Source organism: Gymnodraco acuticeps, unplaced genomic scaffold (genome assembly GCF_902827175.1).
Source record: "Gymnodraco acuticeps unplaced genomic scaffold, fGymAcu1.1, whole genome shotgun sequence".
In the NCBI taxonomy this organism is placed as follows: Eukaryota; Metazoa; Chordata; class Actinopteri; order Perciformes; family Bathydraconidae; genus Gymnodraco; species Gymnodraco acuticeps.
In genome coordinates this window covers 4,510,669-4,525,094 of record NW_022990313.1, presented here as the reverse complement: position 1 = coordinate 4,525,094, position 14,426 = coordinate 4,510,669, and the positions used below count along the sequence as shown (strand labels likewise).

The 14,426-nt window shown below is 45.4% G+C and overlaps 1 protein-coding gene across 1 annotated transcript in view; it reads left to right on the top strand.

The window, feature by feature from the left end:
* zgc:154054 (uncharacterized protein LOC777616 homolog) overlaps positions 1-14,426 on the top strand; it is a 57,199-nt gene that overhangs the window by 14,419 nt on the left and 28,354 nt on the right. The window contains exons 4-6 of the mRNA XM_034222880.1: positions 3,482-3,650; positions 3,755-3,888; positions 14,087-14,133. Coding sequence (XP_034078771.1) covers positions 3,482-3,650; positions 3,755-3,888; positions 14,087-14,133 — 350 coding nt within the window. The remainder of the gene's footprint in view (positions 1-3,481; positions 3,651-3,754; positions 3,889-14,086; positions 14,134-14,426) is intronic.

The window sequence follows — 14,426 nt, the reverse complement described above, 5'->3', positions numbered from 1 at the left end:
AGATGTTTAAAGTTCATATTTGTCTAATATTAGTTTACTTTTCATTAATGAAGTATGACGCTGCGCTGTCAGTAAATGGCTCTGTAAGGAAGTCTGAAGTTGGTGCATCATGGCATGTGGCTCATTAAAACATAAGTACAGCTATTATCTCCGTCTTGTATAACTGGTCGGCCCCACCTGCAGCAGGTAAACCAGGATTGCCAACTCTCACGTATCTAGCGTGTGACACATGCTTTCACTCTCAATCTCACGCTCTCACGCTGCCCAAACTATTGTCACGGCAAAAACAAGATGAACCGGTGATCGTTTTTGGTTGGTTATTTACAATGTTGAGTTGACAGCTGCTCAAGCTGTTGATCCGCTCCCTCCCCGCCTCCACCACCATCAGACCCCCCTGCTCGGTCACTGTTCGCTTTGTGAGAGGGTTTGAAGGTCTAATTTCTAATGATTGATAGTTACACATACTTGTTGTATGTATTAGTTTAGTTTGCCCCTGGTACGTAAAAAGGATAATAATAGCGTTTTTTTAAATTATACTGAGTTATTCTTCTTGTCAGGAGCCGCTACTATTCGTTTGTTTTATGGATTTGGGCCGGTCTGGGTCTAAATGCCAGGGCCGATTTGCAGTCCCAGTCCAGCCCTGCTTCGTAGTACAGGTGGCTGCATAGCAGCGCTAATGTCAAAGACACAAACATTATACATTATATTTTTTATTTTACCAGGATGCAGTGACACAAATATTTCGGAAGGCTTAGCCTTCCCTAGCCTACAGTACCCGCCGCCCCTGCTGACAGGCAGGTAGGCCATCCAGTTAATGATTGGTCGTGCTTTTTACAGTACCACGGCTTCCACAGATGACGTTTTTTTATGTATTTGTTGTCAAAGCACTTAAGATATTCATTGCTATCGGGATGTTAAGAGCATTCCATGGAATATAACAAAAAGTGTATCTCGAGCCGGTTTCTCAAACTTACCTACCCCACCTTTCAGAAATGCGAATGCTGTGCATTCCACTATAGAGAGGCGAAGTCCCTCCCTTTCCGGTGGACCTCATGGGACCTTATTTCGGAAAAATTATGTATTGAAGTCAATGAAGAGAGAAAACGTATCTTTCGATCCCGTTTGAATTGTGCCATGAATTACACATATGATGTTTGTCAATGTTAAAAAATCATTTCCATGTCAAAAAAGTCACAGTTTGTCGTAAAACTGTTGAAATATAAGACAATGAAAAATATGCAACTAGAAAGACTACAAATCCCAGTCGGTACGGGATTTCACAATTGTTTTCCTCCACTAAATATAAGAGATAGCTAAGATAAGATAACTTTAACAAGATGCCTGTGTGCTTAGTACCAGGTTGTTATCATACCAGCGTCTTGCTCGTTCTTTCGCTTCCCGTCTGATGAAAGGACCAGGAGTGAATTTTGTGAACCCTTTGATACTGTCACACCGGTGTGATAATTCTATAATACACAGTTTAAGCCCGGATGCCCCCGGGGGAGACATGCTAATGCTAACGCTACATTAGCATCGGCGATCTTTTCTACTTCATGCTATCTGCACAAATGGTTGACATTAAACATTAAAAAGACCAGGCAGTTCAGAGAGAATCAAAGGCAGGCAGGCAGCTTTGCATGACATTCTTCTGGACGTGTGTCATTGTGGTGATAGTGAGGGTAGTCAATCCCTTGTTTGGCAAGACAGTAGTGACGGCCATCTTGGTGACGTGTGTTGTTGTTCGGGACCAGAGATGTAGTTCATTGAGTGGTTTCACACAAAAAAAGTCTTACTTCACAGTTTTACGGCAAAACCTTTTTTTTTTTACTTGCAAAATTGATCTTTTAAATTGACAAACATCATATGTGTAATTTGTGGCACAATTCAAACGGGATCGAAAGATAACTTTTCTCTCGCCATTGACTTCAATACGCCCGGGGCAGCCGAGCCCGGGGCCACCGGGGCAGCTGGGTCCGCATCGGGGGCTGCGGATGCGGACCCAGCTGCCCCAGGTAGGGATGAATATCGTGAGAGATTAAACGGGGACTGTAGAGAGTGTGGTGAGTGTGAGAGGAAAAAATGTGGAAACAGGTAAACGGGTGGAGGACGATGTAGCAGGACAGTTGAGGACCGGGGCTGCGGGACAGGTGGAGGCTGTTGGCACACAGCAGGAGCTGCCGTCTGGCTCTGGGCGGCAAAAAGAGCTTAAACAGGCTGCAGACAGTAATGAGGTGACAGAGATGGACACAGACGGTAAGGGGCAGTGGTGTAGTGGTCGTTGGATGCGGGGGATCACCGTCCCCCCACTTATTGAAGCATGATTTTTTTGAATAGTCTAATAAATATTTAAATCATTACCTGTGTTATTGGTTGCAAGTGTGTATTTGTTCTGATAATGACGAAAACATAGTATTTATATTTATGCAACTTGATGATTTTGTGTGTGTGTGTGTGTGTGTGTGTGTGTGTGTGTGTGTGTGTGTGTGTGTGTGTGTGTGTGTGTGTGTGTGTGTGTGTGTGTGTGTGTGTGTGTGTGTGTGTGTGTGTGTGTGTGTGTGTGTGTGTGTGTGTGTGTGTGTGTGTGTGTGTGTGTGTGTGTGTGTGTGTGTGTGTGTGTGTGTGTGTGTGTGTGTGTGTGTGTGTGTGTGTGTGTGTGTGTGTGTGTGTGTGTGTGTGTGTGTGTGTGTAGCATTTTTATCATTTTTATCATTTGAGTGACAGTCGCGCAGAAAGGCCGGCTCGGTTCGCTGGCGGCCGGCTCCGCCCTTTATTATTATATTTTTTAAACGGCATCATGTTGCGCTGACAGGCGACAGAGGTCCACAGTGTACCCCCCCCCCCGTTGACAGTTCACGAGCGCGTCCATAGTGTCTCTACCTGTTCTCTGTCTCCTTCCTCTAATGCAGGCTTTAAGGGTTGCTTGTTTAAACATTAACGGGGGTAGAAGTGCACAGAAAATAGCTTTAGTGTCTTTAATCAGAAAAAATGAGATGTGATATTTCTGCAGGAAACGCACAGTGATAGCCTGAATGAGACGGACTGGGGAATGTGGTGGGGGGGTCAGTATGTACTCAGTCATGGCTCAAACCTTAGTGCTGGAGCAGCTGTTTTTTTCTCCCCCTCTCTAAATGTTAAGATGTGATCCAGCACAGAGATAGTGGCAGGTAGAGCCTTGATGGTGAAAGTGGAACTGTTAGTGTTCTTTTTCACTTGTATTAATGTGTATGCACCCAATCAGGGCCCTGCACGTGTATCTGTGTTTCAGTTATTAAAAGACAAGCTAGACACTAGTGTATGTGTTATATAGTGTTATAGTGTGTTATACTGGGGGGGGACTGGAACGCTTGCACTAATATCACTTTAGACAGAATCAGAGATGGAGTACTCGAGTCGTGGACTCGGACTCGAGCATTATGATTATTTCAAATGTGTGCTTTTCCTCTATATTTAACCTGCTAGCTACTTTATTATTGCGATTGAGATTATTCCAAATCTCTCCTTCCTGTGGACAGAAACAATTGGGCTGCAGTCAAAAAATGCTGGCCCACAGATGTTCCTTCAGCCTAACATTTACCTGTACCTGCCCCACCTCAAACTGCACCCAGACAGCCTGCTGCCCAATGTGCTGCTGGGACAGGGCCGCCGCGGAGGTATCGTATATAACCATTACCATTATTAAGTTTTCCTATCAAATCATGTTGATCTTACAATGTAAAACATTTTGCTGACTCTGATATTGTGTGTGTGGTGTCAGTGTCCATAGTGCTGGGCATTCCCACAGTGAAGCGTGAGAAGCAGAGCTACCTGATCAGCACTCTCGGCTCTCTGTTCTACAGCCTGACCGCGTCTCAGCAGCAAGACCTCCTCGTGATTGTCTTTGTTGCTGAGGTAAAACACACACACACACACACGCACTCACACACACACACACACTTATTTCACGGCTCCATATATGATCATTGTCCAAGCAAACAATTCAAAGGTGGAAGAAGTACTCACATCTTATACTTGAGTAAAACTAGAAGTACCAGAGTGTAGGAATACTGTTATTAAGTAGAAGTATAAAAGTATTAGCATCAAAATATACTACTACTAAGTACTCATTATGAACATTGGCCCATTACAGATAAAATATATATGATGTGTTTTTTTTTACAATTATATATGCATTAATGCAGGGGTGTCCAAACTACGGCCCGGGTTCAACCGACGCTTTTTGTTCATTTTGAATTGGCCCTCAGCTAATTCTAAAAGTGTAATGGAATGCAGTTTGGCCCACACCTGAAAGCTTGTCTTATATTCAGGGCTGCACATAACTGGTGCGCAGGTGCGCATGCGCACCTCGGCCAAAAAAAAAGAGCACCGGGTCATTAGAAAAAAGGCGCATTTGGAGAGAGAGAGAGAGAGAGAGAGAGAGAGAGAATATTCATATTCATAATTAAGTAAATGTAACACCCTTTTCACCCCGGTTACATGTTTCATTTGCCCTGTACGATGGGCGCTGTAAGTGATGACAATGGGGGATGTTGCCTTATCTGGCACCCGCAGCTCACAGCCAAAGTGAGAGGGAGGTGTGCACCGGTACCGGCGCTGTTGTTATTAGAATCTGGTGCTAGCTGCTCTAACGGAAGAAGAAGATGTTTCTACAATAATGTGGAGGGAGAGTCCTCTCCAGTCAGACTGAGAGGCTGATAACTACAGCTCAGTGAGGTAAAGGACTCTTGAGTGTTTAGATAGTTCACTTTAGTCTAAGTTCAAACGGTTTGGTCACAATTTATGTAAACACATATTTTCAAGGCACTCCTTTATAATTATTGGGATAAACAGGTTTGAAATCATTCCAATGTATACTATAGGACAGTAACCAAAAATATCCTTTTAAAACTGGACTTTCGACCCAAACCCAGCTGTTGACTTGTGGATGCAAGCAGCTAATCGCAGACTCAACCAAAGAGAAAGTAGTAGGCCTACATCATCAGCTACCATGTCTGACAGAGAGGAAGACAGTGAGGAGAACAGTCAGGAGGGTAGTGATGACAGCTTGTATTACTGGTCGTGCTAATGTTGTCTTGTGTTCACCTCTGCATGTGTGTTCTGTGTTCACCTCTGCATGTGTGTTCTGTGTTCACCTCTGCATGTGTGTTCTGTGTTCACCTCTGTGTGTTCTGTGCCGTGTGTCTGGCAAATAAAGACCGGTTTATTTATTTCATTTTAAGGATGAGCACCAAGCAACATCTCCAGGTGCTCCTTTGAGAACCAGGGCAAAAAAGTTATGTGCACCCCTGCTTATATTGTACTTTTTAATATATATTTTATATATATATATATATATATATATATATATATTAGGGGAGTAACGGTTCACAAACATTTCGGTTCGGTACGTACCTCGGTTTTTTGGTCACGGTTCGGTTCGGTACGTTTTCGGTACAGCAGAATTTTTTTCCACTAGCCCCCCCCCCCCCCGTCGACTTTCCTGAAGTACTCCCCCGTTGATAGAAATCAACACGTAATGAATTAAGACCCCACGGTTTGATGATTGATAGGTGTGTGGGTTGTCTTTCATTTTGACACGCAGAAAAATGTTATAATAAACATAGATACTGTATGTTAAATGAATATATCCTTCTTCTTTCATTTATCTTTCCATTCCCACAACAATATACATAAAGAAATGGCATATTTTGGACATAGTTCGAATGGTGATTAATCATGATTAATTAATTTTTAAGCTGTGATTAATCTGATTAAAAATTGTAATCGTTTGACAGCCCTAATATATATATATATATATGTTTCGCTACGGGGAAACTGTGTCAGCGCAACTTTAAAAAATAAAATAAAGGCCGGTGCCGGCCGTCAGCGAACCGAACCGGCCATCAACGGCCCACTGACGACCGGCCGTTCTGTGATTGTCCAGAGCACACAGATGGCCAGTCCGCCCCTGCCTCTGGAGAGCTGAGATGGAGGCTGTTCTCTTAACCCTGTAAGGCCCACTGTTGTAATTTTACAACCTTACTTTAAGCTATTGTTACAACCCGGCTCTTGGGCTGCAACAAAGAACTGGGAGGCGAGACGAGGGTCTGAAAGTATAACAATCCTTTTATTTTGTGGACACAAAAAAGACAGCCACAACACGAAGCTCACACGGCGAGTGTGCGAGAGCAATGAGAGAGAGAGACGTATCCGGCTGGGCCCTCTTCCCTGTAGGTCGACCCAGGTGCAGCTCATCAGGTAATTGCCAGCCCCATAGCACCGGATCCTGTAAACGGAGAGAGAGAGAGAGAGAGAGACCACGGAACGCCTAGTGGTGTGGAGGGGTCGTCACCCTATCCTAAAAAAGTCAGTAAATGTTTTTTTAAAGACTACATTTACATAGTCAATAGGTCCTCTTGTTCAGTAAATATGTTTATAGGTCCTGCCCTCTGGCCATATACTCACAAAACTTCAGAATCTTCAAACGAGCAACATCTCTTTGTTTTATTGGACTGGATTTGTCAGATTCAAGTAAAATGCCTCAAATCTTTTTTTGTGATTATTATCCCTTGGGTGCATGCGCTCTCCCTCCCTCGCTCGACCTCTCCAGCCTGTGCGCGCTCAGCTTTGCCTGCCTGCTCACTCAAGTTGTCACAGCGTTACAAATGTGCCACAAAACCAACCTATCGGAGAACTCGAGAAGGTCAATTCTGATTGGCTGGTCCGGGGCCATATATAGAGAGAAGAGTTGCGACAGCGGAAGTCCAAAATGCTTAATCGTCACGTGGTTCAGAGAGACTCAGAAAGTTCCCGGAAGTTCGTGGCGGGCCATTTGAATCACGATTTGAATGCATTAATAACAGGATAGAAATGCAATTTTTGGTAATTAGTGGTCAATAAAGGTTTTGATTTGTAATATTTATACAACATATCGATATGTGTATGTAGTTACATCAATGTTTGTTTGTTTTTTAAAGTAAGCTAATATTTGAGGATTAAGATAAAATAAGAAGTACTTTATTGATACCAATTGGGGAAATGTTTACGCTGCAGCAGCAAAAGACAAGCCATTGTACATCAGACAGTTAAAAGACTAGAATTAAACAATCGAAAAAGTAAACATCTTAAATAGAAATAAAATAGCATTACAAAAAGTAGAAAATATACATAGATAGTGTGAACAGCTAAATGGTAAAAACGGCCATTTCTACCCAAATCACAGTTTTTTTTGCTAAACCTCTCTAAAAAGGTAAAATGTCACTTGTTTTGCATCAATCTTGATACAGGGTACTTATTATATGTTATAAGCTTTTAGTCTACCTTACCATCATCCAAGGTTAGTTTTCACTATAAGTTAAAAAAAAATGTTGGACGGACACTATAATTTACAGTTTTTTACCATGTTCAATCTGAATTTACTTTAAAATAAAAAACATCTATATTGATTCTGACTTTTCTACATCCAACTCACAGGTTTATCATTACTTTGAGAAAAAAGATTATTAATATAACCCTTTTTAGAAGTGAAGATATGGTCATTTGTTCTGGGAATGTCATTTTCGAGCCTGAGACCTGAAAAACAGGCTTAGTGCTTAACAGGTTAAATATCTTACCAATAATAGATGAGGAATGTGACTCCACCTCTAAAACGGTTATCCTAAAGCAGGGGTATCAAACTCAAAAATGTTTGCACTTTTATTTTGATAGTAATACGATCAGGACTCTTATTTTGAAGGAACTTTTACCGGAAGTCAATGGTCAACGGAGCAGTGTAAACACACGTATATAATGTATAATGACAATAGATGACGAATACATTAACATATACTAAATAGTTGCATTCGGTTTTTAGCACATGGCTGATAAGGGCACAAGCTCTTACGTTGGTAATGATTGTATACAAGCAAGGGTGTGCAATAAACAGATACCATCAGTTGGAGAGTCTGACCATCATTCAGCCGGGGACGCTACAAATATTATAGTGAATGTTTAAATTCTATCAATAAAGATTAAGCCCCAGAAAGCACATGCAAAATGACATTCTGCATGTTAAGTAGCCATGTGCTTTCGTGTTATCGGCTGAATCTTTATTTATTGATTAGATCACGTTAATCTGATGATAGTGTTCAAGACAGCCTATATGTCTGAACTTAATCCTTATTCCTTTATTCCTTATTCCTAAGTATGTATGCTGCGTGTATTTGTTGTCTTATGTTGTGATGTTTTTTTGTTTTGATGGCACCCTTGAAAGGGAGAATCATTTATTATCTCATTGTACATGTATAATGACATTACATGATTCTATTCTAGAGTAATGTGTTACGGAGCCTTCTCTTCAATATTTTTTCCACATAACGACCATTTTGCGCTGCTCTTTTCCAATGTGGAAGCAGAATGTGTGAAAGCATACAGCACGATGCGGGGTGTGTCTCTGGACATCTCTAGACTGGAATAGCGGGGCCCAGTACGTGAACTCGCCTCGCAGGTGCACACGCCAGGATAGAGGACATCAGACTCCAGAGAAAACTTGCTCGAGTCCGAGTCCAAGTCGGAGCGTCAATGTACAAGTCATCGTCCGAGTCATCGTGGGGGGAAAAATTCACAAGTCCAAGTCATCGTGGGCGAGAATTCACAAGTCCGAGTCCAAGTCATTGTGCGCGAGAATTCACGATTCCAAGTCCGAGTCGCGTCAATCATTGCGCGAGTCCGAGTCGAGTCACGAGTCCCGAAAATCGGCACTCGAGTCCGACTCGATATTTTTTTATATAAAGCGGAAGGATTTCTCTATAAAGGGTCCACTAGTTAAATTATAAGTTATTACATCTCACAGTACTTCCATTACAGTTTTTCTAACAGTAAAGGGAAAGTTATTTTGGGAATTCTTGATGCGGAAGTTGACTTGACACTTTTTTGAGTGATGTCTCCCACGCCTGCTGTTGGGGAGGCTTTTTCTCACTCGGCTGATTTGAAGTGATGCTTGTCTGTAGTCTTTGCTGTGTGTACTTAAACCTTTGACAAATAACCTGTCAACGTGAGGCAGCACTACTGTAGGTTCCGTCTAGACTAGATCTATGATTTTGGTCTCACAGTCGGAGGGAAAACAACTGTTTCTGACGAACAGGTTTTATGCGTCTTTAGATCTCATCCTCCCGCCTGAAGGAACTGCCATTGTCAGTATCAGAGGGGCCTTTTTAGCTAAATGGGAGCGCTGTTGTACAATGGCAATAAATCATCCATGTAGTCTCACCCTACCGTGGCCAGAAGAAGAGATAAAAGAAATGTTGACGGGAACATTTCCATCAGTGGATTCACAATCATAGAGGAGGCGCAGTGAATAGAGAGTTGGTGTTCGGATCAAGGGAGCACAGGTTCAAAACCCCACTACAGTCAGCATGTCGTTGTGTCCCTGGGCAAGACACTTCACCCCAAATTGCTCCTGTGGGGATTGCCCACAGTATTGAGTATGTAAATCACTTTGGATAAAAGCGTCTAACAAGTAACATGTAATGTAATAGAGAGCTCTAAACAACCCTTGGGACCCTCGCTCAGAGAGAGCGGTTGTAAACTGTCTGCTGACACTATGACAATGTGCCCTCATTGGTCGTAAGCGAATGGTTGAAATCTTGTCCAAAATGGCTGTCATCACACATAGTAGCCCTTCTCGGTGTCCCTGTGATTAACAGATTTGCATGTCTGCCCAATTTGCACTGCGCAAGTGTGAGTTGGTCCTCTATATCGGACAGCTACGTACGGCAATCCAAACAGGACATTTGACTACTGATCTAATAACAGAGTTATATCTCTCACAGGCTCTGCCCTCTACTGGAATCTATGGGTACTTCCCTTGATCCTATCATGTAAGCATTCATCCACTGAGACTTTCTAGACGTAGCCAAACCCGGGGCGGGCCTACCTGAATGTGCACGCATCTCACCGCATAAAAGGAGGCCTCGCCTCATGACTGTCATCCCTTTCTCTTCAGCAAGCAAGAGAGACACACTGAGTGAAGAGAGACGGATACAATTAAACAAACGAAGAAAATGGACTCACCATTGCTGGAGCAACGGCCCTGTCCTTCGTGTCTGGGCGCCATTGCAAGCGCCGACCTCCACCGCCAGTGCATCGAATGCCTGGGGTCCGACCACGCGGCGGCCAACCTGGACCCGCTTATGGTCTGCAGCGCCTGCCGTCTAATCCCTCGGTTCAGCCGCCATCAGCGGCTGGTGCAGTTTGAGGACTGCTTCGTCTCACCGGTGGAGGACCCAGAGCTCGACGTGGTGGAGATGGAGGACCACGAGGAGGGAGTGCCCTTCGTGTTCGCCATACCAGTGGACCGGGCGGGTCCGCTCTTCGGGGAGAGGGACGATGACAACGGCGACACCTCGTCGTCTGATGTTTCCAGCGACCGCCAGGAAGGCCAGCAGCACAGGTCTGCGCGTCAGGACTTCCCGGCGGTGATGACTATGGCGGCGGAGCATGTGGGCTTACCGCTCCCCCCACCGAGGCCGGTGAGCCGCCTACGTCAGGGCTTCTAGAGCCCGGCCCGTCCGGCGCAGCCGGCCTTTTTTTCACCCCCCCTGCCAGACATCTGGCGGTGTGTGGAGGCAACGTGGCGACAGCCACTGAGAACGAAGGCTCCGGTGGCGACATGGGCGGGAATCCTCAGGGTGCAGGGCCACTCGGACACGGAGTGTCACGTGTGGCTATGTCTGACCGCTTTGGCCAAGAAAGACTGAGACGATGTCCTTGGGGCTCCCGTTGCCACGGAAGGGCTCTTCGGATCGATATCCTCGGTCACCCAGCGCTTCAGTCGCCTGGAGGGAGAGAGGTCGCAGCATTATTCCCTGTACTTCCTGGTTCCCAAGAAGACAAGCGAATTCAGACCCATTCTGGATCTTCACAGCCTGAATCTCTACATTGCACGCAGAAAATTCTGGATGTTAACTATAAAACAGTTACTGGGACTGGTGCAGCCAGGCGATTGGTTCACAACCATCGACCTGAAGGACGCTTACTTTCATGTCAAGATTGCTCCGAAACACAAAGTATTTGCATTTTTGCCTTCCAGGGGGTAGCTTACGAGTACAACAGACTACCGTTCGTCTGGAGAACAGGGGGGCCGACCTCATGTCGAGGGTCGGACCCCTGCCAGGCGAGTGGGCGCTTCACCCGGAGGTGGTGAAGCGGATCTGGGCCCGGTTCGGGACAGCAGAGGTGGATCTGTTTGCCAGCCGGCGCAACAGCCACTGTGCCCTGTGGTTCTCCATGGCTCTGAGTGACGACCCGCCCTTGGGGGTGGATGCGTTTGCACACGAGCCCTGACCAAGGAAGCTGCTCTACGCCTTTCCACCGTTGTGTCTCATTCTCCCTCTTCTGGGGAGAGGGAGACGAGAACGTCTGTCAATCATCCTAGTAGCGCCGGATCGCGTCGGGGCGCCGTGGTACTCAGAGATGATACAGATGAAGGTGGGCCAGCCCTGAGCGCTTCCCCAGTTCTGGGGGGTGATCTCCCTGGAGGCAGGTGCAATCGGGGCGTTACCCACTCTGGGCCAACCTCTCCAGGCTTGGCTCCTAAGAGGGACAGGCTAAGACAGGGTGGATTGTCTGATAGTGTTATTCAGTCTATCCAGGCAGCTAGAGCTGGATCCACCACAGCCTATTACAGGCCGAAGTGGCGTGGATTCCAGCGATGGTGTGAGGAGCGGAAAATAGAGTCCCTATCTTGTGAGTTGGGATCTATTTTGTCGTACTTACAGTTATTGGTGGACAGAGGGCTTGGTCATTCCACAGTGAAAGTGTATGCAGCAGCCATCTCGTCCTGCCATGAGGGATTTGACGGCAGGACAGCCTTTTCTCAGCCACTAATGTTGCGGTTTTTACGGGGTGTCAGGAGGCTGCGCCCAGTAGTGCACGCCTCCGCCCCACAGTGGGACCTGCCGCTGGTGCTCGAGGCTCTGCTCTCAGAACCATTTGAGCCTCTGGAGCTCTCCTCTCTGAAAGCACTGTCGTGGAAGACAGCATTGCTACTTGCCTTAACGTCAGCCAAAAGAGTGTCCGAGTTAACCGCTCTATTGGTGCACCCGAGTTGTTTGAAGATCCGGGGTGACCAGAGCGGGGCGACACTCAGACCGAACCCCTCCTTTGTGCCCAAGAACCTAAGGAGTGCGTTCAGGTCGAGGGCTATTCAGTTTGGGGGCTTTAATCTTCCACCCCATAGTGGGACGAGGGAGGCTAAATTGCCTTATTTAAACAGCCTTATTTAACGGTGTGAGTGTGGAGGATATATGCACGGTGGCGTCTTGGTCAACGCCAGGCCCCTCCATAAAGTTTTATCTCTTGGACATGTCTGGCTCCTTTTCATCGTCTGTGCTTACTGGGGCAACGCAGGACTGGTGAGGAGGGAGGGGGGCTGTGGGTCATTTGGCATCTGACCTCCTCGCCGGGCGTAATGCGCTTACGTTTTCCTCCGGTCCTGGGGGACGTGACGTGCGCTGGGCCCATAGGGGCTGGAGAACTCTTTCCCCCTGCTTAGGGCAGGAGGGGGGAGTCCTCCACGTCATAGCACACCTCTGCGGAGTAAGCGCGTCAGGCTGTGCTCTGTCAGCCGCAGCCCCAATTTTTCTCCACGGTTATGGCCGAGGGAGAGGTGAGTGAGGAGCAGTGGCTGCTAACCAGAAAGCCGGTCAGAGACAGTGAGATGGAAAAGTCTTGTTGTGGGACGACAGCGCGTGTATACATCGGGCCTGTGAGAGATATAATGAGGGGTTACGTATGGTAACCCTTGTTATACAAACACAGGCGGAGCCCTCTACTCAGGGGCCCTGTCTGTCCTATGCTGCTTGCTGAAGAGAAGTGTAGGATGACAGTCAGGAGGCGAGGCCTCCTTTTATGCGGTGAGATGCACGCGCATTCAGGTAGGCCCGCCCCGGGGCCGGCTACGTCTAGAAAGTCTCAGTGGATGAATGCTTGCATGATAGGATCAAGAGTAGTACCCATAGAGTCCAGTAGAGGGCTCCGCCTGTGTTTATATAACAAGGGTTACCATACGTAACCCCTCGTTTTGTTCTTGAATCAACTTTTTTTATGAAAAGTAATTTCCCTTTTCCAGAAATCTCAACAGAAAAGGTTTGGCCAGACTAATACATTTCTAATGTTAAATAAATGAAAACCATTCACAGTTAAGAATTAGATATTAATTATTAATGCCATAAATGATTGCATACATTTACAGTTTCTTATTTCTCCAGTATGATAGCTGAACAGAAGTTAAATCCATTTCTCACTTAATCTAAGAATGTACTTAACCTACTAAAATGATTTATTTTCAAGTAATCGGGAAATTACAATAACAATTGTAACTCATCTCTCTCGTTCAGATGAATGTTGTCGTTTTTTTCTTTGCGGAACGCCGCTGTGCCAAATGTCCTATTTGCTTGCTGTACGTAGCTGTCCAATATGGAGAAACAACTTGCGCAGTGCAAATCAGGCAGACATGGAAATCGGGAGTCACAGTCCCCACCACCAAGAATAATCTGTTTTCTGTTGTTCTGGCCTGGTGGTCTGTATGCATCACTCAAAAAAGTGTCAGACACAAAAACATGGCCGACAGACGCTCATTGATGCCTCCAGCTTGAACGATGTCTGATAATAGGCTTGGTGCATCAGGACACAGGATGGTCAAATCTTCAACTTTGTGTTGTTCTATTGTTACGTCCAACAGTATTGGCATTTTGACAATTTCTGAAAAAGTTTAATAAACCCTTTTTATTTAGTAATAATAATGGCTTTTGGTTGTTTTTGCCTACGGAGTGTGGACTGATAGCTAGAGAGGTGCCAGTTCACCTCCTGGGCCCTGCCGAAGTGTCCTTGAGCAAGGCACCAAACCCCCAACTGCTCCGGCACCGAACTGCCCTTTTGCTCTACCACCTCTTCATCATATACTGTAGGTCCTGTTTGTGCAGGTGTGTGTATTTCGGCCTATGTGTGTAATTGTAAACTAACACTAGATTGAAAAACTTAATTTCCCCTCTGGGATTAATAAAGGTCCATCTTTATTTTAATCCTGATTTACTTCATCACTGACTTTCTCCTGTTTCTCTCCCTGTCTCAGACAGACTCAGACTATGTGGCCAGCATAGCAGAGACCATCAAGACCAAGTGAGTGATTCTGGAATGCCTCACATATGGGGCACCACCTTAAAGTTGGTTCATGTCTTCTGTTAGCCTCTTACATAATGTAGCTTCTTTAGAATGTTTTACTTGAAATGTTTCTAAAAGTTTTTTCAGTTAAATAAATAACCCCATTGGTTACATTTGGAAGGGTTCTACTTGTTTTCCCTGCTCATCCTGTACTTGGGTTCATTTCTTGGTGATCACTTTATGAAAGACTAACCCCAAATAAAAACATTTTGAGTTCTTAGTGGCATCTTGAAAACAAAGTTAAAAAACAA